Genomic DNA, 20,597 nt, shown 5'->3' with positions numbered 1-20,597 from the left:
AACAACTGAATTAATTGTATTTTGTGACAAAATGACACATGTATCTCTAAACAAGGGAACCATATTTATGAAATCAAAGGTGTTCAAATAACGCAGGAAACCTCATTTGGCCAAATTGACTAAAACTAAACTAAACTTTTTTTCTGTATGTTCATATTTTAGTTAGTTTTGTAAGTACACAATATCATTTCAATTTGTTTCTCTTATTTCTTGTTTGTTTTTCAGTAACTAAAATGTAAAAATAGCCAGCTCATAACGAGAGAGAAAATTGAACATTTTCAAATGGACGAAGTAGGCCTAATAATCTCAACACACTAAGTAACTTGTGAATAAAGTTTTCAAACATTTGTAGTGGAGTAAAAGTACTAAATACCCAAGTAAAATAACAATAATAATAGTAGTACATAAAATGTATATAGCGCTTTTCTTGTACTCAAAGTCGCTTTACAACAAAACAAAGCAAACAACTTTATTAGGAGAGAAATAGTTAAAAGGCTATACATTTTGCAAAAAAAAACATTAAGCAAAGACTCAGGCAGAAAGGGAGATTTAAATTAGGCAGGGAAAGAGAGTCTGAAAAGGTAGGTTTTGAGGGAGGCTTTGAACAGGGCAAGGTTGGGGCGGCTTTGATGTGAGGTGGGAGTGAGTTCCAAAGGGAGGGGGCTGCAACTGAGAAAGCCCTGTGTCACCCCAGGTGTGTTTGTTTGTTTTGGGGATTTCCAGGAGGTTGGCATCACCAGACCTGAGGGAGTGGGAGGGGGCGTGGCGTTGGAGGAGGTCAGAGAGGTATAGCATTGGGGTCTAATCACCCTGTCTGGGTTTATTTCTCATTATTACACGGCTTGGTTGAATGCTTTATTCTGATTGGTCATTCACTGAATTATTTTTTCAATAATGACCGCTTAACTCTATAACAGACCTCTGTCTAATCAAAGACTCAGAGCACCTGCTGCGCTGTCTTGATTTTTTCTGTACCCAACATGGCAGCCATGTAAACAAACACACAATGTCATTTACAGCTAGACGTTGCTCTCAAGAATGTCTTTTTAAAACATTTGAAGCGAGAAATAGACGATGCAGTAACCAAAGATTGATTCTATTTTATCAACACTTCTCGTTGTTTTCTGAGGCAACCGTGTTGCACTGGACGCACCGGGCATAAATGAATGACTGCTTTCATTACCCTATAAGCAATTAATCCTTCATTTTGTTGTTACTTTGGGTCAATTATTATTATTTTGTATTAAAGGTAGGGTAAGTGATATGTTTGGATTAAAACAAAAAGTATTTTGTTAAAAGGTTAAAACACTATATTCTGATAGTAATCATTGCTATAGAGTGTTTGTTCAGTAACAGGAGTCTCCCCGTCTCTCCAGCTCTTTAATAAACAGACAATACATTTTCTGGTAGGTGTCAAAATCTCAGCCAATCAGGAGAAAGAACCCATTTTTAAGCTTATTTTTTTTTGTGTTCCAGTTCCAATTTTGCCTGCTAATTTCTTGTCATCTGTGTCATCACTTCCAATTTCACTTGTTTAATCTATATCCTGATTGAGTTCTCTGTCCTGGTTGGATAAAATTGGAAATGAAACTGAATGCATTTTCTGTTTTATAAAGAGCTGGAGAGACAATGACACTCCTTTTACTGAATAAACACTCTATAGCAATGAGTACTATCAGAATATAGAGCTATTCAACACGTATTTGAACCAAAGAAAACCACTTACCCTACCTTTAAGTAGACGTGTAATAAGCGGGATGATTGTCAATGAACCGGTCACCCCTTCAGGGTGATTAGACCCCTCCGCAGTCTAATCACCCTGTCTGGGTTTATTCCTCATTAATGACCAGCTTGCCGTCAATTGTCCCTTGCATGTTCCCCATTGATTATCCCTTGCATAAAGCTAGCTTGTCCAATAAAAAACAATAAAAGACCTGAGGTTATTCAGCTTAACAATAGGACAATTATAAAGAGTGACTTCCAAGTACAATATCAAAATAAGCAGAGTAAGCATGAACTCTGGACAATAAACAAGGCAAAACACGTAAAAAGAGTGCAGATAGAACAATGCAGTGCCTCAAAGAAACTGGGATACCAGATAAACAATGAACCTATTGTGACGGCCCTGCCCCCCTCTGCCTCACTGTGGCCTGCTAGCTGCCACAGTGCTGTCACCTGCAGAGGGGAGCAGGCCGTCAGCCAATTGGCCCTCCTAAGAGGGGTGTGGCTGGGAGAGTATAAAAGCAGCGCTGCTCCCAGTCTCTCTCTCTCTCTCTCTCTCCTCCATACAGACAGGTTGTCCCTGTCTGTGGGTCCTGGCCTATGTTGGCCTAATCCGTTCTTTTCAGTTCCCCTTTCGCACCCTTATTACAACACGCACACAGCACACTCCACACATCCATACACTGCAGACACCCTGACTACTGACTTACTCACACCTCACTACTTTATCATTGATTTTTTGATTTAATCTTGAGTTTTTAGTTAAGAAATAAACATTATTTAAACTGTTTGACTTGTGTGAGACTCCATTTTTGTTATGCAGAACCCTAGTGCATGACACTATAGCATCTGTCTAAACAATGCTATCTACATTATGTGAAAGAGCTGGAGGCATATATGAACTAAATGTTTTTGGTTGCTGTGTAATTGTAATATAGTTTGTTTCTATCTGCAGTGTTTTAATTCTGTTATATTTTGTGGCCCCTGGTGTGGCTATTCTCATGGCGGACCCCTAAACAGTGTTTGGTGTGGATTGGAGAATGCCAGACGTCAAGTTTGTGATTTTGCCCCATTAGGCAGTTTTAATATAGGATAGAATATTTATGTATTCTTAGTTTTACTGTGTTGCTTGTTTTAAAACCGTTTGTTGTGTGCCAGGGCTACCTTGGAAAAGAGATGTTTAATCTCTATGGGATAGGACATTTAACCACACACTTCCAATGCATTCAAAACATTTTCTGCATAATAATGTAAGATTTGCAGGACAATGCCATATTTCTACCGTGCATTTCCCATCAGTGTCCATGTCACAGTACACCTGTACAGCAGTATCATCAGCATCAACAGGATAGATGGTAAAGACCATGTGGTGGAAAAAGTACTCACATGTTTTATTTAAGTATCAATATTCCAATGTAGAAATAATCTATTTACTTGAGTAAAAGTAGAAAAGTATTGGTATCAAAATGTACTCAAAGTACCAAAAGTAGAAAGTATTCATTATGCAGAATGTCCCATTTCACATGTTTTCAAAAAAAAGTAAAATGAAAAAAAAAAAGAAGAGAACTTTCAAAAATAGCAGATCTACAAGCTTGTAGATCGTGCATTTTCAAATGGCTGAAATAGGGGAGTGGATGCCTGTGAGGGGCCTTTGGGTGCTCTTCACTGGGTGCTCTTCACTGGGTGCTCTTAAGGGGCTACTGGGTACTGATATTAAACTGTGCTCTGGTTATGAATGAAACTGTTCCATTTACATTTCAGACCACACTATTGTGAGCTCTGAAAGTAAAATAACTAGTTATACAAAGTTTAAGTGCAGGATCAGAGTAAATGTCATTAACATGACCCTGTGAGGAGGTTGACCTGGAACACAGTGCCACCAGGAGGGCGAGTAATGTTACTGCAGCACCTGGAACACGGTGCCACCAGTGATAGCAGCTCTCCAGGCAGACAAGCTGCTGGGAACCATGGAGACAGTGTCATCCTCTGTCAGCCCCTGAAACCTTCAACCCCCAGAGGCTGCACAGAGAGAGCAGGACATTTGTGTGTACTATCCAAGCACTGGATCTATACATTATGTGAAATAACACCTTATCACACTCACCTAGAAAATGTCATAGATCTTTTCTGTGAAGGTCATTCACAACAACAGTTGCACTGTATATTGGTTGCCGTTTGAGGGACACTATGGGCTTGTGAGAGTCTTCTGGGTGCTGTTTAAGGGCCTCTGGGTGCTGTCTAAGGGCCTCTGGGTGCTCCTGAGGAGCCACTGTGGACTGTTTAAGGGAGACTGGGTGCTGGTGACGTGTCACTGGTGTCAGCTCAGGATGAGGACAGTAAGGTTTATTACTCACAGCGATCCAGTCTATCTGCTGTACCACAGCTGGCAGGCAGCCAAGCAGGGAGGTGAGTTACATGTACAACTGTCCCTCCTCCTACAGATGATCCATGGCTCGGTGGGGTCGCCGATATGCAAGCTCACAATGTGCCATGATGTGACGCATTGTAAGCTTGTGGATTTTTTGAAAGATTTAGAAGAATCTACTCTCATGGGGGTCCCTGGCACTATATCTGTTCAAAAGGGGGGGGGGGGGGCGTGGCCTAATGTCTGTGCATCAATTTGGGGGTCCTTGACATGAACATGTTTGAAAACCACTGCTCTATTGACCCTAAACTGAAATGGGTCAAACATCACACTTGCTGGAATAACGTTATTACAAGCACAACTACAACCAGTGAACAGGACACATGCATATTAGGTAGATGTTTCCTCTAGTCAAGATTTGCACTAATCTTCATGATTTTTCAAAAATAGCAGATCTACAAGCTCATATAGCGTGGCACTCAGTGCAATTTAAAGGTTGAAAATAAACCTTTTTAAAGATAAGCACACTGGTAGAATTGAATAGATACATTTGTATTATAAAATGTATTTACAATACTGTGATAAACAATTTCTAAGTGTTTACACATTTGTAAATGGAAGCATCTAGTGTATAACCTGTTGCCAGAACCTTAATAATAATGCAAATTAAATGAAACATTATACAGAACATTTATTCACAGGATATGTACAAATACAACAATACATTTATATTAACTTTTCAGTCGTCACTGTGAGGTCACCTTCCCACGACCACACTTGGGGTACCGTCCCATACTTTGAGAACCTCTGAGTTAGAATGATCCATAAGCTTTGAAATACACCAAATGATTTCAATAAGTTACCAAAACTCCTTCTCAAATACCTTGTTATACTGTAGGTCAACTTATTTGACATCTCTCCTGTATTCTGAGAACAAGATCCACTTTGGAGCCTTTGCTGTCCAAACTACACTGTTTGCACAGTGTCCATACTATCTGCTATGCAAATGCATATGTCAGGCCATGTTGCTGTTATCCTTACTGTGAGACGTATTTTACAATGTCATTTCACTATCATAATTCACCTTCAATTTATAAGCTCATCAGTAGCTGAGTGAGTACAGAGGACACCTCCCACAATTTACTGAAGTCTAAATGAACAAGCATGAATGCTTCTATAAAAAGCTCCAATTTGTATAATAAAAGTATTATTCTACTAGGAGCTACTATACTATCCAAGCGCTGAATCAATGGATTATGTGAATACATATTGAATACACCATTTTTCTGGATGTCAGTCATGACAATAGCTGGACAGTGTATTGGGTGCTGTTTGAAACTGTTGCTATTCTACAACTCACACCAAACTATGCTGAGCTCTGAAAGAGAGGAATAACAAGTTATACAATTGTATTACAATTTAGGCATTTAGAAGACGCTCTCGTTCAGAGCAAGTTACAAAGTGCAGGATCAGAGTAAATGTCTTGAACGAGACATGACCCTGTGAGGAGGTGGAGTACTGTTACTGCAGCACCTGGAACACGGGGGGACAGTGTCATCCTCTGTCAGCCCCTGAAACCTTCAACTTCCAGAGGCTGCACAGAGAGAGCAGGACATTCATACTATCCAAGCACTGAATCTATACATTATGTGAAATAACAGCTTATCCAACTCACCCAGAAAATGTAATAGACCTTTTCTGTGGCGGTCAATCACGACAACAGTTTTACTGTATATTGGGTGCCGTTTGAGGGACACGTCGGTGCTTGTGAGAGGCCTCTGGGTGCTGTTTAAGGGCCTCTGGGTGCTCCTGAGGAGCCACTGTGGACTGTTTAAGGGAGACTGGGTGCTGGTGACGTGTCACTGGTGTCAGCTCTGGGTGAGGACAGTAAGGTTTATTACGCACAGCGCTCCAGTCTATCTGCTGGCAGGCAGCCAAGCAGGGAGGTGAGTTGCATGTACAACTGTCCCTCCTCCTACAGATGATCCATGGCTCGGTGGGGGGGGGGGGGGCGGGGCACTATCTCTATGAATGACAGTGAATGTCTAGATTGTTTTTTGAATGGTCGTGCCAGTAACACCTGGGAATCGAACCCATGGGTCTCCTGTGTGTGAATTAAGGGACACCATAAGCCAACATCTTAACCACTAGCCTAAAGTGGAATACCCCATACCCCGCACTCACACACACACGAATACTGTGATTCAACATTATGACTATTTCGTCTCATTTTGGCCTGTCGCTGAGTATAGACTGATAACAGCAATGTCTAACATGCTCATTGCTTTGAAAGTTGCCTACTATTAGGTCTATAATTTATGTGCTGACCTCTTCCCAGTATGAACTGCTTGTGTGCTGGCTTCAGACTGCAGTTCAGAGTTCATTTCATTCAGCACACAGTCATGTCATGTATTAAGGTAGAAGCCACAGGCTGTGGCTCAGGAGATAGAATGGCCGTTTATGGTTGCCTCCATAATCGATCGTGAATGTATGGAGTAAATTCAAATTCAACCTAATCACTAAACCGTCCAAATGAAAAAGTTACCGTGAGAGAGCCGTATATGTAAATGTTTTATTGTGTATAAAATTAAAATTCAGTTGAACAGAGGTGAATGAGACTATTTGAATTTGGGGAGGATCTGAATGCTCAGAAGGTGGAAAGGTAAGGAGGAGAGGAGCATAAAAGCCAGTCTCTGCTCAGGGTCTGGTGTGGAACAAGGTGTGACTGCAGGTGAGTACATGCACACGCACACACTCACCATTCTGAGGATAGTACTGTACTGATACTGTATTGAATACTGTTTTTCAGCGGTGTAAAGTAACTAAGTACATTTACTTAAGTACTGTACTTAATTACAATTTTGAGGTACTTTCACTTTACAGGAGTATTTCTAATTGTCTATACTTTTACTTCTACTCCACTACACCTCAGAGGCAAATATTGTACTTTTACTCTGCTATAATTATTTGAAAACTTAAGTTACTATTTACTTTGCAGATATAAATTATTACATTATGAAACATACATTAACCACTTCAGCCCTATTTCATACCTAGGCTATTTGAAAATAGCCGATCTACAAGCTGGCGACGCGTTGTGAGCTTGTAGATCTGCTATTTTCAAACATTTGAGTACTTTTACTTTTGGTACTTTAAGTACATTTTGAAACCAATAGTTTTGTACTTTAACTCAAGTACATTTTGAATTCCGGACTTTTACTTGTAACAGAGTTACAGAGTCTACATTGCAGTATTGATACTTTTACTTAAGTAAAACATTTGAGTACTTTTCCCACCACTGCTGTTTTTGCTCTTGCAGTTTCGTTGTCTGCTCTGCTTTTCGGGTGTCTGTATACCGATACATTGTTTTGTCCTCTTGGTCATTGGTGTTGTCTGCACTCATTGCTGAACATCCTTCTAAAAGATGATAGGACTGTATTGACACTCTATTCTACTGTTATTATTAGTATTTTGTTGGCATATACTTTTACCTTGTTTGATATTGCTACATACAGTATTGCTGTATACTGTTGATACTGTGTTGATATCGTTTTCCTCACCGTTGCACCTTTTTGCACACACTTTTTTGTTGTTGCAGTTATCCTTAACGGTATCTACTTTTTGTTCTGTATCTGTCCTGTGTTCCATGTTGCTGTGTGCTGCCTCTGGAGACTGCATTTCCCCCACAGGATCAACAAAGATCTATCTATCTACACACCAGCAACTATAGAGACCTCTGGGTGCTGCTTCTGAGAACTGACTGCATCCACATTCTGTGCTTTCTCTTCAGCAGCAGGTAACTATGTTGAGGACAAAGTGCAACACATGCAGAAAACCAAGATGTTTATTTTTTTTTTCATGCATCTGTTTTTGTTGCAATGAATGATGATTTGTAGTGATTTGTTTATTTGGTTAAATTGGGGCAATTTTTGTTTCAAAACATCTGTAAAGCACAGTTGAATATTAAACTGCAATATATGCAAAGGAAGAATAGGCCTACACTTGTAAGAAACTCTTTGTAGGAAGTTCATTGTTTTTGATTGATTGATTGATTGAATATTTTATTAGACATAAATATAAAAACAGCACGAGTACAGTCAAACTCTTAGTCTAAAAGGATAACACCAAAAAAGTCCTTGCAGTCTTGTTTCCATTGAGGTCCTAAGTATTCAAATAATAGTAGTTATAGTTGCAATACAAGTTGTAGTTCTTGCATTGCAACTTTGCTTTGGGAAATTTCCTTTCTTAACATGTTATCCTATTTTATGCTTATCCAGTTTTTTTGTAATGACCCTATTTCCCCTGTGTTACCTTACACTGTAAAATTTGGTTCCATTTTCACACACTGAGTTAAAGGAGTAGTTCACCCCAAAACAATTCTATCAATTACACACCCCATGAAGCCTTGAATTCATGGAATTTATTTCGTTTTTGTCGCATTCCTAAGCCATTAATTTGATGACCACCGGTCATGGCTCCACCGGTCATCAAATTATTGGCCTTGGAATGCGACAAAAACTAATAATTCTCCATGACTTCAAGGCTTCATGGGGTGTGTAATTGGTATAAAATAAGTAATTGTTTGGGTGAACTACTCCTTTAAATGAACACTCAGGATTTTTCTGTGTACCTGCTCTCACCTGGACCTTATCCCTCCTCAACCCCAGGATGCGTTTAGTGTGTTGTCTGGTCCTCTTGCTGGGTGGGTTGCAGCTGACCTGTGCTCTGCTGGTGGCAGCCTGGAACATCCAGATATTGGGAACGAAGAAGACCGGCAATGCCCAGATCATGAATTACATCGCTGATGTTATAAAAGTACAAAGTATTTTTTATTAAGCTTAATTTCAAGAACACTATCTTACACTATCGAGAACAAAATGCTCTTAAAAAATGGATACCCAGCTTTCATTGGGAAATCACAATTGAGCTATTATACAATTCAATTGTGATAAAGCAGATGCCACATAGTTGCTTTTCTTTGATTAACCCTATCTCCTAAGCCTACAGTGATGGTGTACATTTACCAATGTGGTATAGTCCATGAGCCAGACAATATTTCATTATGGAAAGAGTGGGCAAAACCATACCTATATTAAACTGTTCATAGGGTCAATATAAGTAAATAAATATATGATAACCTTTCCACAGGAGCAGCTTTTTCATAGTTATCACACATTTTGTTATTTTACCCATACGTACATGACAGGTGAAAAAATGACAACATTAAAAAAATAGTTATCATAATGAAACTTCCCTAGTTGATTACTTAGGCCTACATGAAGACAATGATTTATCGTATTACAAGTTTGTTGAAATTGTATATTTAATTATGCAAATTAGGCATTTAGTCCATGAGCCAGAGCCACAAAATTGAGCCAGATATTGAATATTCCCTCGTTAAAAACCTTTGACTCCAACATCTTAACAAAATGAAATAAGAATGTTGACTCTGGCTTTATCCAATGTTCCAATGTTGATTCTGGAAAGTTATGCAAATTCGGGCATATTTTCCTAATGCCTAATTTGCATATTTAAATATACAATTTCAGAAAACTTGTAATACGATAAATCATTGTCTTCATGTAAGTAATCAACTGGGGAAGTTTCATTATGATAACTATTTTTTAAATGTTGTCATTTTTTTCACCTGTCATGTACGTATGGGGAAAATAACAAAATGTGTGATAACTATGAAAAAGCTGCTCCTGTGGAAAGGTTATCATATATTTATTTACTTATATTGACCCTATAAACAATTTAATATAGGCCTAGGTGGTTTTGCCCACTCTTTCGATAATCATTGCTCAATTTTGGGGCTCTGGCTCATGGACTATATGCTTTTTTATTTTACATTTACATTTCATGAATATTATAAAATGAGCTTACCTAGAGATAGTTCTTCTGTTGAAATGAAACTCAAAAGTCATGAAAAGTTGACAAATGGGTAAAAGTATTTTCTAGTTTACTTTTTTTGTTTTGTTTTGTAGGTTCACCGTAAGTATGACGTCATTGTGATCCAGGAGGTCAGAGACAGTGATGACACTAACCTGCCTGTAGTCACAGAACTGATGAACCACCTCAACCCGACGACGACGTAAGACCATCTCTGTATTTCAATGATTTTACATTGTTTTCAAGTCTTTTTTAGGTTGAATTAGCAGCACTGAGAGCAATTAGTTGCTCTCAGTGCTACTAATTCAAACATGATGCACAGAACAATGAGTTGGGTTTGAGACTTTGAGACTTGAGCTCATCCAAACAAGCGAACTCTGGAACGGCAAAGAACGGGGGTTCACTGTGTGAATGGAATCCGGAAAAATAGGTAATGAACCAAAAGACAGTAGAGCCTACAGTATGTGATATATGCGCCTTAACCGCTATGCCATCGGTGCTTCTGGATTATTACTTCTTAATCAACTGTGCAATGTAGTGATATAACTCGCTAATTGGACTAGTTACATCATGACAAGGTAACTGTATATGTGTTGTATGCGTGTGATGTGTGTAGAGTGTGTGTACTGTATGTGTGTAATTGTGTTTGTGCATTTATTCATCTCCAGACCTGCTACAGCCCCAGTGTACGCCTACATCGTGAGTGGTCAACTGGGTGTCAGCACGCAAAAGGAACGATACCTCTACGTCTACAAGTACAGTAAAACACATGCATCACTGTGCAAGTAACACTATGATGGATCTGCACAATGTTCTCACAGCTCAACAACTGTAACATTATACATCCTATAATACATTTCTAAACCCAAAACCCCCCCAAAAAACCTGCCACTGTGTGGGACTAAACACAAAAACAACATATCAATGTCACTAACAAGACACGCCACAACGTGCAGAATTACTACGCGCAGTCTGTAGGCCACTTCATACTGCTCAGCACACATCTGCCCCCTCGCAGCATAATTAATTGCGGCCAACACAAACTCACAACATTACAGTCGGCCATGTTGTTCCTTAGCGTCATCGCCGACCACCGCCCAACGAGACCCAAGTGAGGTCAGACAACACACTCCATATTTGGGCATAGCTCCATTGGGAACATCTCCTATTATGGCTTTATATATTGTAGAGACCAACAAACACAAAGCACCGCGCAGCGGATAGGGGGGAGGGGCGCGCAGCGCCCCGACCCTCTAGTTATTTACATTTCTATTAACCATAACACATTTCTGGTTTATTAAATTAATTACAACTCTATCAACCATAACCCTAACCTGATTTTGTTTTGTATTAATGAAAGGGTTAATTTGTGCCTCTTTTCCATGTTGTTAGCACCGACACAGTGACTCACGTGGCCGTTGACACCTACCAGTACCCAAATACTAACAACGACTTCGTCAGACCACCTTTTGCTGCCAAGTTCACAACTAAGGTCCCAGGTAAGCTGTCTGAGTTGTGCGGGCGTGTGAGCGCATGCGTGCGTGCGACATGTTTTGTCTCTTAGATGTGGAATAGAAAGAATATTTGTTTGGTAAATAATAGTTTTTAATTTAGCACTGTGTCTTTATTGTTTTCGTTTTTTCTTATTAAAGTTGGTTCCTTTCCTTATGTAAAGTGACTTTGGGTACTTCGAAAAGCGCTATTTAAATCTGAGCTATTATCATTATTATTATTATTATTATTATTATTATTAGAAGTATGAAGTATTGAAAATTGGGAATACTCAAGTAGTAATAATAATAATAATAATAATAATAACTTTATCAATAGTAAAGTCATCAGTCAGATGTATAATCAGGTTGTCACCAGTAAGGACTGATTCTCATAGGCTTTCTCACCCCGTTCAACCCTGACCAACCAGTGTCCAATAAGAAATGCAGCATCCTCCAATATTATAATGTAATGTATACAGTGATGGAAAGAGTACTCAAATGTTTCACTACAATATTTGCCTCTGAGATGTAGTGGAGTAGAAGTATTGAAAATTAGAAATACTCAAGTAAAGTAAAAGTACCTTGAAATTTGACTTAGGTACAGTGTTTGAGTAAATGTACTTAGTTACTTTACACCACTGAATGTATAATATAATCATTATAATATAATGTATAATATAAATATCATAATATGCATATAATATTTCAACACATACCCATTCATGTCTCCTACAATAGCTGGCCAGCCGTCCTTTGACTTTGTGATGGTCCCCCTGCACGCCAAACCAGGATCTGGCAAGACTGTTAATGAAATTAATGCCCTGGATGGTGTGGTGCAGGCTCTCCCCGCTCCATGGACGGTACTTTAATTAATTACAGTTACAGTTGTATTAAGAGACATTACAGTTGTATTAAGAGACATTACAGTTGTATTAAGAGACAGTACAGTTGTATTAAGAGACATTACAGTTGTATTAAGAGACATTACAGTTGTATTAAGAGACGTTACAGTTGTATTAAGAGACAGTACAGTTGTATTAAGAGACATTACAGTTGTATTAAGAGACGTTACAGTTGTATTAAGAGACATTACAGTTTAAGAGACATTACAGTTGTATTAAGATACGTTACAGTTGTATTAAGAGACATTACAGTTGTATTAAGACGTGGTGACAGTGGGTCAGGAGGCAGAGCGGTCATCTGGGAATCAGAAGGTCCCCGGTTAGAATCCTCGGCTCCTCCAGGCCTCATGATTGTGTGCATCACTCTGATTCTCATCTTTGAAACAGAACATACTGCTCCTGGGTGACTTCAATGCAGGCGGCAAGTATCTCCCAAAGAAGGACCAATCAAAGCTCACCCTCACAACCCCTGACTACCATTGGCTGATCGATGGTACTGTTGTCACTAATTTGGCCAAAAGTGGCCAACCATATGACAGGTAGACACACGCACGCATGCATGCACGCACACGCACACACACACACAGTATACAATTGAAAAGAAAGAGAAAAACCAAAAGGGCTCATCTCCTGTCATCTCTCTGTATTTCTAGGATTGTGGCAAACACAGCCATGTTGAACCATGTTGCACGATATCCAGCTGGTGCTGCCGCTAATGCAGGGGACTATAAGGCTGAAGTCTATAACTTTGTGAACGCAGCCAACCTTCCCCTTGGGGTACAAGTAAGTGGATCTGAAAAACTGTGACAGCCTTAATAATGTACATGCACATTGTCACACCTCACCTGATCAACACAGTGTAGCAGTCAGTGGTGGGAGAAGTACTCACATTTTTAAGTAAAAGTACCAATACCACAATATAGAAATACTCTGTTACAAGTAAAAGTTCTAAAGTATTGTTATCAAATTGTATCAAAAGTAAATTAAGTACTCAAAAAATAGCAGATCTACAACCTCACAACGCAGAGCAACGCGTTGTGAGCTTGTAGATCTGCTATTTTTTTATAGCTGTATGAAATAGGGCTTAGTTGGTTAATGTATGTTTTGTCTTAATAATCCAAATTTATATAAAGTTGTAATTTCTCTTTCCCACAGGGAAAGGATGTCAGCGACCATTTCCCGGTGGAGGTGGAGCTAGAGTAAGGCCTGCTGCATGAGCCCAGCTACAACAACCAATCAACACCATGAGCCCAGCTACAACAACCAATCAACACCCTTCACTGAATTTTAATAGATTTTGGTCTCTTCAGTGAGGAAATACTCAATAATCATGATGCAATGAATTATGAAAATAAAAATGTAATTAATGAAGGATGAAAGAACTGTGTGTATTATTCTGGGGAAATGACACATTTAGGTCTCAGATTTCTCCGAGTCCTGTACAAACAAAATACCAGGCTATTTTGTTTGTGAGGAAGAGGGACATGCTACAATGTTGAAAGGTGATGAAAGGTGTGCAAATTACTGTATAACACAGGAAACCTCATCTGAACCAAATCGACTAAAAGTACAACTAATTGTTCAATTCGTTTTTCTTATTTTTTAAAAATTAGTTTTTCTTATTTGTTTTACTCTTTACTACTACTATTAGTTTGTTTTTCAAGAACTATAATCTTTTGAAAATAGCCAGCTCACAACAAGAGAGCTTGTAGATTAGCAATTGTTGCATTACCTTAATTGGTAATGTATGTTTTATAATAATCTCAACATACAAAGTAATTTGTGACTAACGTTTTCAAACATTTGTAGTGGAGTAAAAAGTACTAAATACTCAAGTAGGAAAGCATGAAAAATACCATGATGACTAATCACCCTGTCAGGGTTTATTTCTCAATAATTACCTGTTCGCTTATCCCTTGCATGAAGCCAGTTTGTCCAATAAAAAAAATAACATTGACCTGATGTTGTTATACAGCTTAACAATAGGACAATAATCAAGAGTGATTCACAAGTACAACATAAAAATAAGCAGAGTAAACATGAACTCTGGACAATAAACAAGGCAAAACACGTAAAAAGAGTGCAGACAGAACAATGCAGTGCCTCAAAGAAACTGGGATACCAGATAAACAATGAACCTATGGCATCTTCTTGTAACTGTCAGATATTAAATATTGACTACTATTTTTTAAATCACAGGTTGTGAATGATCTCTACAGATACAATTGATTAGGCTGAAAGCAATGCACTTCAATAAATAAAAAGAAACCAAACACAGCCAGGAATAAAGCACAAACATTGTGGTCAAGTTTTAACCCCTGTATCTACTTAAATCAATGAAACAAAAATAATACATGCATTGTTCAAGTATATGCAGATCATGAAGCGGCCCACGGTAAAGTCTGCGTCTCGAGTCACGCACGTCACACGCACGCTCCTATTGTTCCAATATAGTGCTGTGTAGCGTCTCCCAAACGCTCCCAAAACAGCACGAAAAAAGTTAATCCAAAAGAAATCCAAAAGAAAACTTAATCCACTCCAGAAACAAACTTGTAATCCAAACATCAGTCACTCCCATGGAGAAAACAAAATCATATCCACGCTGGATATAAATAAAATATGAAGTGTCTCACCAGTCCTAAACTGTATCACCTTTAAACGGTGATTATAAAAGACAGTCAATGTGGCCTTTGCTATTTTCCACCTATAGCTTTAGAGGAATAGAGAATTAAATAATCAAACTGGACCAGGTCTCCCGTGGACTCCCATCGGTTTGTCTCTGACGTTTTTTTCCCCCCTGAGGGCCGGCAACTTCCGCACACTTTATGGTATGTCAGTCATTCCCGAACCAGTCAATCAATCACTCATTACATCAAAATCAAAGCATAAACATTTAAACCCTCCAAACAATAACACAATCAAAACATAAACATCACAAAAGATGTTTATCAGCCCTATATATCCCGGCCATATGAAAATAGCCGATCTACAAGCTCACAATGCAAAATAAATTAGAAAGTTTTGAATAACTGAAGAAATCTAAAAATTACACAGATTCTTTCCCGGTCTTAATGTATCATGTAACCTTTTTTGTGAATAAAATGTTATATTGTCCAATCTGTATGGTATTGTGTCATGTGTTAACACAATATAACTTACTAGAGGTTGGGGCCGCCCTCACATCTACTGTACGTTGCAAAGCCGATCCGACCGGTATATGCCCATATAAGCAAACACACTCCATATTTGGCCATAGTTGTATCTATCTTAATGGGAGGCCATTAAGATATGGCCTCCCATTAAGATAGGATGCAATTGGGGTGGTTATATTTGGTCTCACTGCTCTTCTATTGAGACATTTAGATCTGGTTTGACACAACCTTTTGACACGATGCTGTTTCTGGTTTGACACAAAACTTCAGTTGCTCCCCTGAGCAAGCGGGTACGCTCTATTAATCCATTAAGAGTGGGAACGCATCTGTGTCTTTTTAGATGTCTTTGGCTATTCAAAAAGAGCAGATATACAAGCTCATAGCGCGGCACCGAGTGCCGCACTATGAGCTTGTAGATCTGCTTTTTTTTGCTAAAATCCGGAAAATTTGTCCAAATCTTTGAATATATATATTTTTGGCAATCCCAAATTTTTTAACGTTTGTAAAACATATTTTATTCCAGGGACCTCCAGAAGCAAAGATTTGAGTTACAAATGTTCGCTTTAAAAATATATATATATTCAAAGATTTGCACACATTTTTCAAAAACTCTACAAGCTCAGCAATGAGCATTTAAAAAAAAAAGTATTTTATTTCATTGTATTTTTGGGGCGGTGTAGCCACCCCCTATAAGTGAGTTTTGGACACCGACCAAAAGATTTGTATACCCCCTAACCCTTCCATTGTTAATGCAAATCGATACTTTTGCGAAGTCAGCCAATCACATTACAGCTAGTGTCATTACCACTAACTATAATGTGATTGGCTGACTTTGCAAATTCAGGACTGTGATTGGCTAGCGAAACACATGACACATGTGCAGCCCTATGAATAGCAGTATGGACTTTAAAAAAAGGCATTTATCCTTTTTTAAAGTGAGTCATGTTGTGATGACCACACACCGCCCACTTCACACTGGGTGTGATTTTTTAATAGCCAAAAGAGATCTAAAATGACAGATGCGTTCCCGGATTAAATTGATTAAATCGGTGGTAGAAATGTCAGCGCTTGCCCAGTGACATCACCGTGATGTCATTTTAAATTGTCTATTTCTAGAGAAACCAAAAACAAGCAGTCCTTCTGTCAGAAAGTAGGCCATACTGACCTATCTTGAATCAACCGAGTGTGATTTGAAAAAGAAGCAGGATTTAAGGTGAAAGTACACTTCAGGGAACCTTCTAGAGGAGGGAGTGTTACCACCACTTGATTTGGCTGATTTCCTACCGTCTTGAGCAGAGTGTTTTGTAGCTTCATTCAGAGACTGAATGGCTTCCCAGGCGTGTTTTTCAGAGGAGGATTTTTCCTGTTCTGTGTGTTGTGACATATTCAAACATCCTGTTCTCCTGTCATGTAGCCACAGCTTCTGTAAAGCCTGTCTGCAGGAATGGTGGAGACGGAAGGGAGTGAAGGAATGTCCAGTTTGTAAGACGATTAATAACAGGGAACATCCACCCTGTAACCTGGCTCTGAAGAACCTGAGTGAGAGCTTCATGAAGGAGAAACGTCGGACAATGCATCTCAAGGACGCAGCCGAGGATTCACTGAAGCTCTTACAAGAGAGACTGCAGGTCTTTACCGAAGTTAAAACAAACTGTGACCAAACTGCGGTACACATTAAGGTCCAGGCCCAGAACACGAAGAGGCAGATTAAGGAACAGTTTAAGAAGCTCCATCAGTTTCTACAAGAGGAAGAGGAGGCTAGAATCACTGCAATGAGGGATGAAGAGCAGCAGAAGAGTCAGATGATGAAGGAGAAGATTGAGGGTCTGAACACAGACATATCAAACCTTTCAAACGACATCAGAGCCATAGAGGAGGAGCTGAGAGCTGAACACATCACGCAGATCTACAAGACCACAATGGAAAGAGTCCAGTTCACGCTGCAGGACCCACAGCTGGTCTCAGGAGCACTGATAGACGAGGTCAAACACCTGGGCAACCTGGCCTTCAGAGTCTGGAACAAGATGAAGGACATTGTCTCCTACAATCCTGTCATTCTGGACCCCAACACTGCCCATCCAGGCCTCATCCTGTCTGATGATCTCACCAGCGTGAGTTGTGGAGAAAGACAGCAGCTTCCTGACAACCCAGAGAGGTTTGACACCTGGAACTTTGTCGGCGGTTCTGAGGGCTTTAACTCAGGCATTCACAGCTGGGATGTTGAGGTTGGAGACAATACACACTGGGAAATAGGAGCAGAGTCTTTCCCGAGGAACGGAGGAACTGGCCAATTCTGGAGAATATGTTTAGATGATGGTGAATACACATCCAACACACCTCGGTCATACACCGTACTCTCAGTGAGACAGGCACCCTGGAGGATCAGAGTCCAACTGGACTGGAACAGAGGAGAGCTGTCCTTCTCTGATCCTGATACTAACACACACCTACACACCTTTAGCCACAATTTCACTGACACACTCTTTCCATATATTATAAACGGTGATGATACACTCCCGCTGAAGATGTTACCAGGGAAGATCAACGTAATTAAAGAGGATGATGAGGGTGTAGGTCATGATGATGATGATGGTGTAGGTCATGATGATGATAATGAGGGTGTAGGTCATGATGATGATGATGATTATCGTGATCTTTATCATTAGTGGTGATGGAGCACATTTGACCAAGGTTTCAGTTCCATCAGAGCCCCATTTACTGTCCTTATTTTAATTTAAATAGTACAAATGTATATTATATGGGGAAAAAAAAGTCTTCTGTGAGCTGGCAGTGTGTGACCAAGAGATTTGGTGCTGATCGGTGCAGCACTTTGCGATAATAGCTCTGGACGGACAGACAGGCAGGCAGGCAGACAGACAGACAGCTCACCTTTGAGGAGCCATTAAATAGGAGTAAAACAAAAAAATCTAATATGAAACAAACATAATGTGTGTGAAAACAAGTAATAAAAACAGGAGACCTGGTTGTGCCAGACCTAAGCCGGTGTTGTGTGAAGTCGTGTGAAGTCTAATTCTGAAATCTTTGTGTCTTACATTATATACCAACCGTATTTATACTTGTGACATAATAGTGATGTCACGACTAGTCTGTGCCTATTTATTCATGCATAAGAAACTTAACCACAACCAGACATACCATGTATGGACAAATTGGTGACAAAGGCTCGTGTAGGCCATACCTTTCAGGTCTGGCAAAGACAGAGTTCCTCTTGTGCAAATAAAATATTTAGATATCAGGAGATGTCAGATGTATATTAAATGTTTGGGAATGAGATTGTACAGTCATATACACATATAAAGTGAACAATGTGATGGGAGCATATAAGACTGACATGGTGACAGGGCTCAGTCTAAGTTCATCAGCCTGGTGGCCTGGCTGTGGAAACCGTCCACCCTAGTCCAGAGATTCTCAACCTATGGGCCCGGGCCCACCAGGGGCGTCAATTGGGTATGGCAAGGTAGGACAGGTGCCACACCTTGGCTCCAAAAGTTATACATTTATTAATTATAAATAAATCATCCTAATCAAAAAAAAAACTATGCTTACCTTTACCAAACACAAAACAAAGCACAGGTATCTTACCTAAACATAAACTAAAGAAAAACGAGGAACACGCAAATAATCAAGGCCACCCACCCCTACACCAATGGTTCCCAAACTTTTCAGGCCGTGACATCCCAAAATAATGTTTACTGGGACCCCCCCTCTCTGACAAGCACATGGAATTGTAGGCATGAAAATAGCCGAACTACAAGCTTACAGTACAAGCTCATATTTGACAATTTGGCCAATCTGGTATTAAAAAGGTCCTTAAATTGTAACTTTAGAAACGTGCAGATACCCTGTACACTTATACTGTATGTTGGTTTGTTTACTGTTGGGTGAGAAAACAATGTTGCTAATCATCTGGGGACCCCCAACAATAATCAATCTGGGGACCCCACCGCCCTACACTACCACGTCTGTTAACTTCACCCACATTTAACACTGGCAGTGCTTAAAACACATGCAAACAGAGAGGACTGGTGTTGATTAGAGGCTGACAAGGAGGAAGACCACAAACACCTGGTGACGTCCAGCTTTAATAGTCAAGCCTGGTCACAGGAGCCAATCACCAGCAGGCTCCACCTGGTAGCCAACCACTCACATTCAGACACCACTCACATGCCAGCTGGTACTCAATCACTCAATCAGCACCACTCAATCGCCATGGTGTAAAGTAACTAAGTCCATTTACTCAAGTACTCTACTTAAGTAAACATTTTAAGCACTTTTACTTTTCTGGAGTATTTCCAAATGTCAATACTTTTACTTCTACTCCACTACATCTCAGAGGCAAATGTTGTACTTTTACTCCACAACAATTATTTTAAAACTTTAGTTACTAGTTACTTTGCAGATAAAAATTATTACATTATAAAACATACATTAACCACTTTAGCACTATTTTATACCTAGGCTATTTGAAAATAGCCGATCTATCTGCTATTTTCAAACATTTTAGTACTTTTACTTTTGGTACTTAAAGTATATTTTGATACCAATACTTTTGTACTTTTACTCAAGTAAATTTAGAATTCCTGACTTTTACTTGAAACAGAGTACTTCTACATAGACCCCTTAACAGACGACGTCATACTGGCTGCGTGCAGCCAGTATGCGCGCAACGAAACCCATTATATCAGGTCTCGTTAGGACGCGTCTCACTAGCCAACACACACAAGAGGGGGTTGGGGTGTGCTGAAACCAGTGCACCCCGAAACAGGTTGGGAATTGATTGCGTGAAACAATCACCTGTGCGTCCAGGCTCAATGTTAGTAAACAAATAATTGGTCTATAGCAGTATTGATACTTTGACGAATGACAAGTAACACAAATAATTACAGATAAAACAATGTTCGACCACAACTTTATTGAAAATAAACTAAACAAAAAAACAGCCTGCGTACGATAGTATGCATCTCACAAGGCTAGCCATCTGATTGGTTGATGTTGGGGACCATCAGGGGTCCAAATGGACGCGCGGCACTCGGTGCTATGAGCTTGTAGA

At 39.5% G+C, this 20,597-nt stretch overlaps 2 protein-coding genes across 2 annotated transcripts in view; both read left to right on the top strand.

The window, feature by feature from the left end:
- The window catches only part of LOC311063779 (deoxyribonuclease-1-like), a gene marked incomplete at its 3' end in the record, with an annotated part of 48,491 nt that extends 35,310 nt beyond the window's left edge, over positions 1 to 13,181 (top strand). The window contains exons 2-9 of the mRNA XM_084083380.1: positions 7,372 to 7,883; positions 8,755 to 8,902; positions 10,075 to 10,181; positions 10,648 to 10,734; positions 11,372 to 11,478; positions 12,211 to 12,332; positions 12,762 to 12,913; positions 13,028 to 13,181. Of these exons, the coding sequence (XP_083939506.1) occupies positions 8,756 to 8,902; positions 10,075 to 10,181; positions 10,648 to 10,734; positions 11,372 to 11,478; positions 12,211 to 12,332; positions 12,762 to 12,913; positions 13,028 to 13,181 (876 nt within the window). The 5' untranslated portion in view covers positions 7,372 to 7,883; position 8,755. The remainder of the gene's footprint in view (positions 1 to 7,371; positions 7,884 to 8,754; positions 8,903 to 10,074; positions 10,182 to 10,647; positions 10,735 to 11,371; positions 11,479 to 12,210; positions 12,333 to 12,761; positions 12,914 to 13,027) is intronic.
- A 3,670-nt stretch (positions 13,182 to 16,851) lies between these two features.
- Positions 16,852 to 18,192, top strand: LOC311062768 (E3 ubiquitin-protein ligase TRIM35-like; the record flags this gene model as incomplete). Its single annotated transcript, XM_084081989.1, has 1 exon — positions 16,852 to 18,192. One exon carries the CDS (start codon positions 16,852 to 16,854, stop codon positions 18,190 to 18,192), a length of 1,341 nt encoding a protein of 446 aa, XP_083938115.1.
- Between the last annotated feature and the right edge of the window lie 2,405 nt (positions 18,193 to 20,597).

Source organism: Gymnoscopelus microlampas, assembly GCF_963454915.1.
Source record: "Gymnoscopelus microlampas genome assembly, chromosome: 16".
Taxonomy (NCBI): domain Eukaryota; kingdom Metazoa; phylum Chordata; class Actinopteri; order Myctophiformes; family Myctophidae; genus Gymnoscopelus; species Gymnoscopelus microlampas.
Note: the sequence above shows the minus strand (reverse complement) of the source record. Positions and strands in the feature narration are given on the sequence as shown.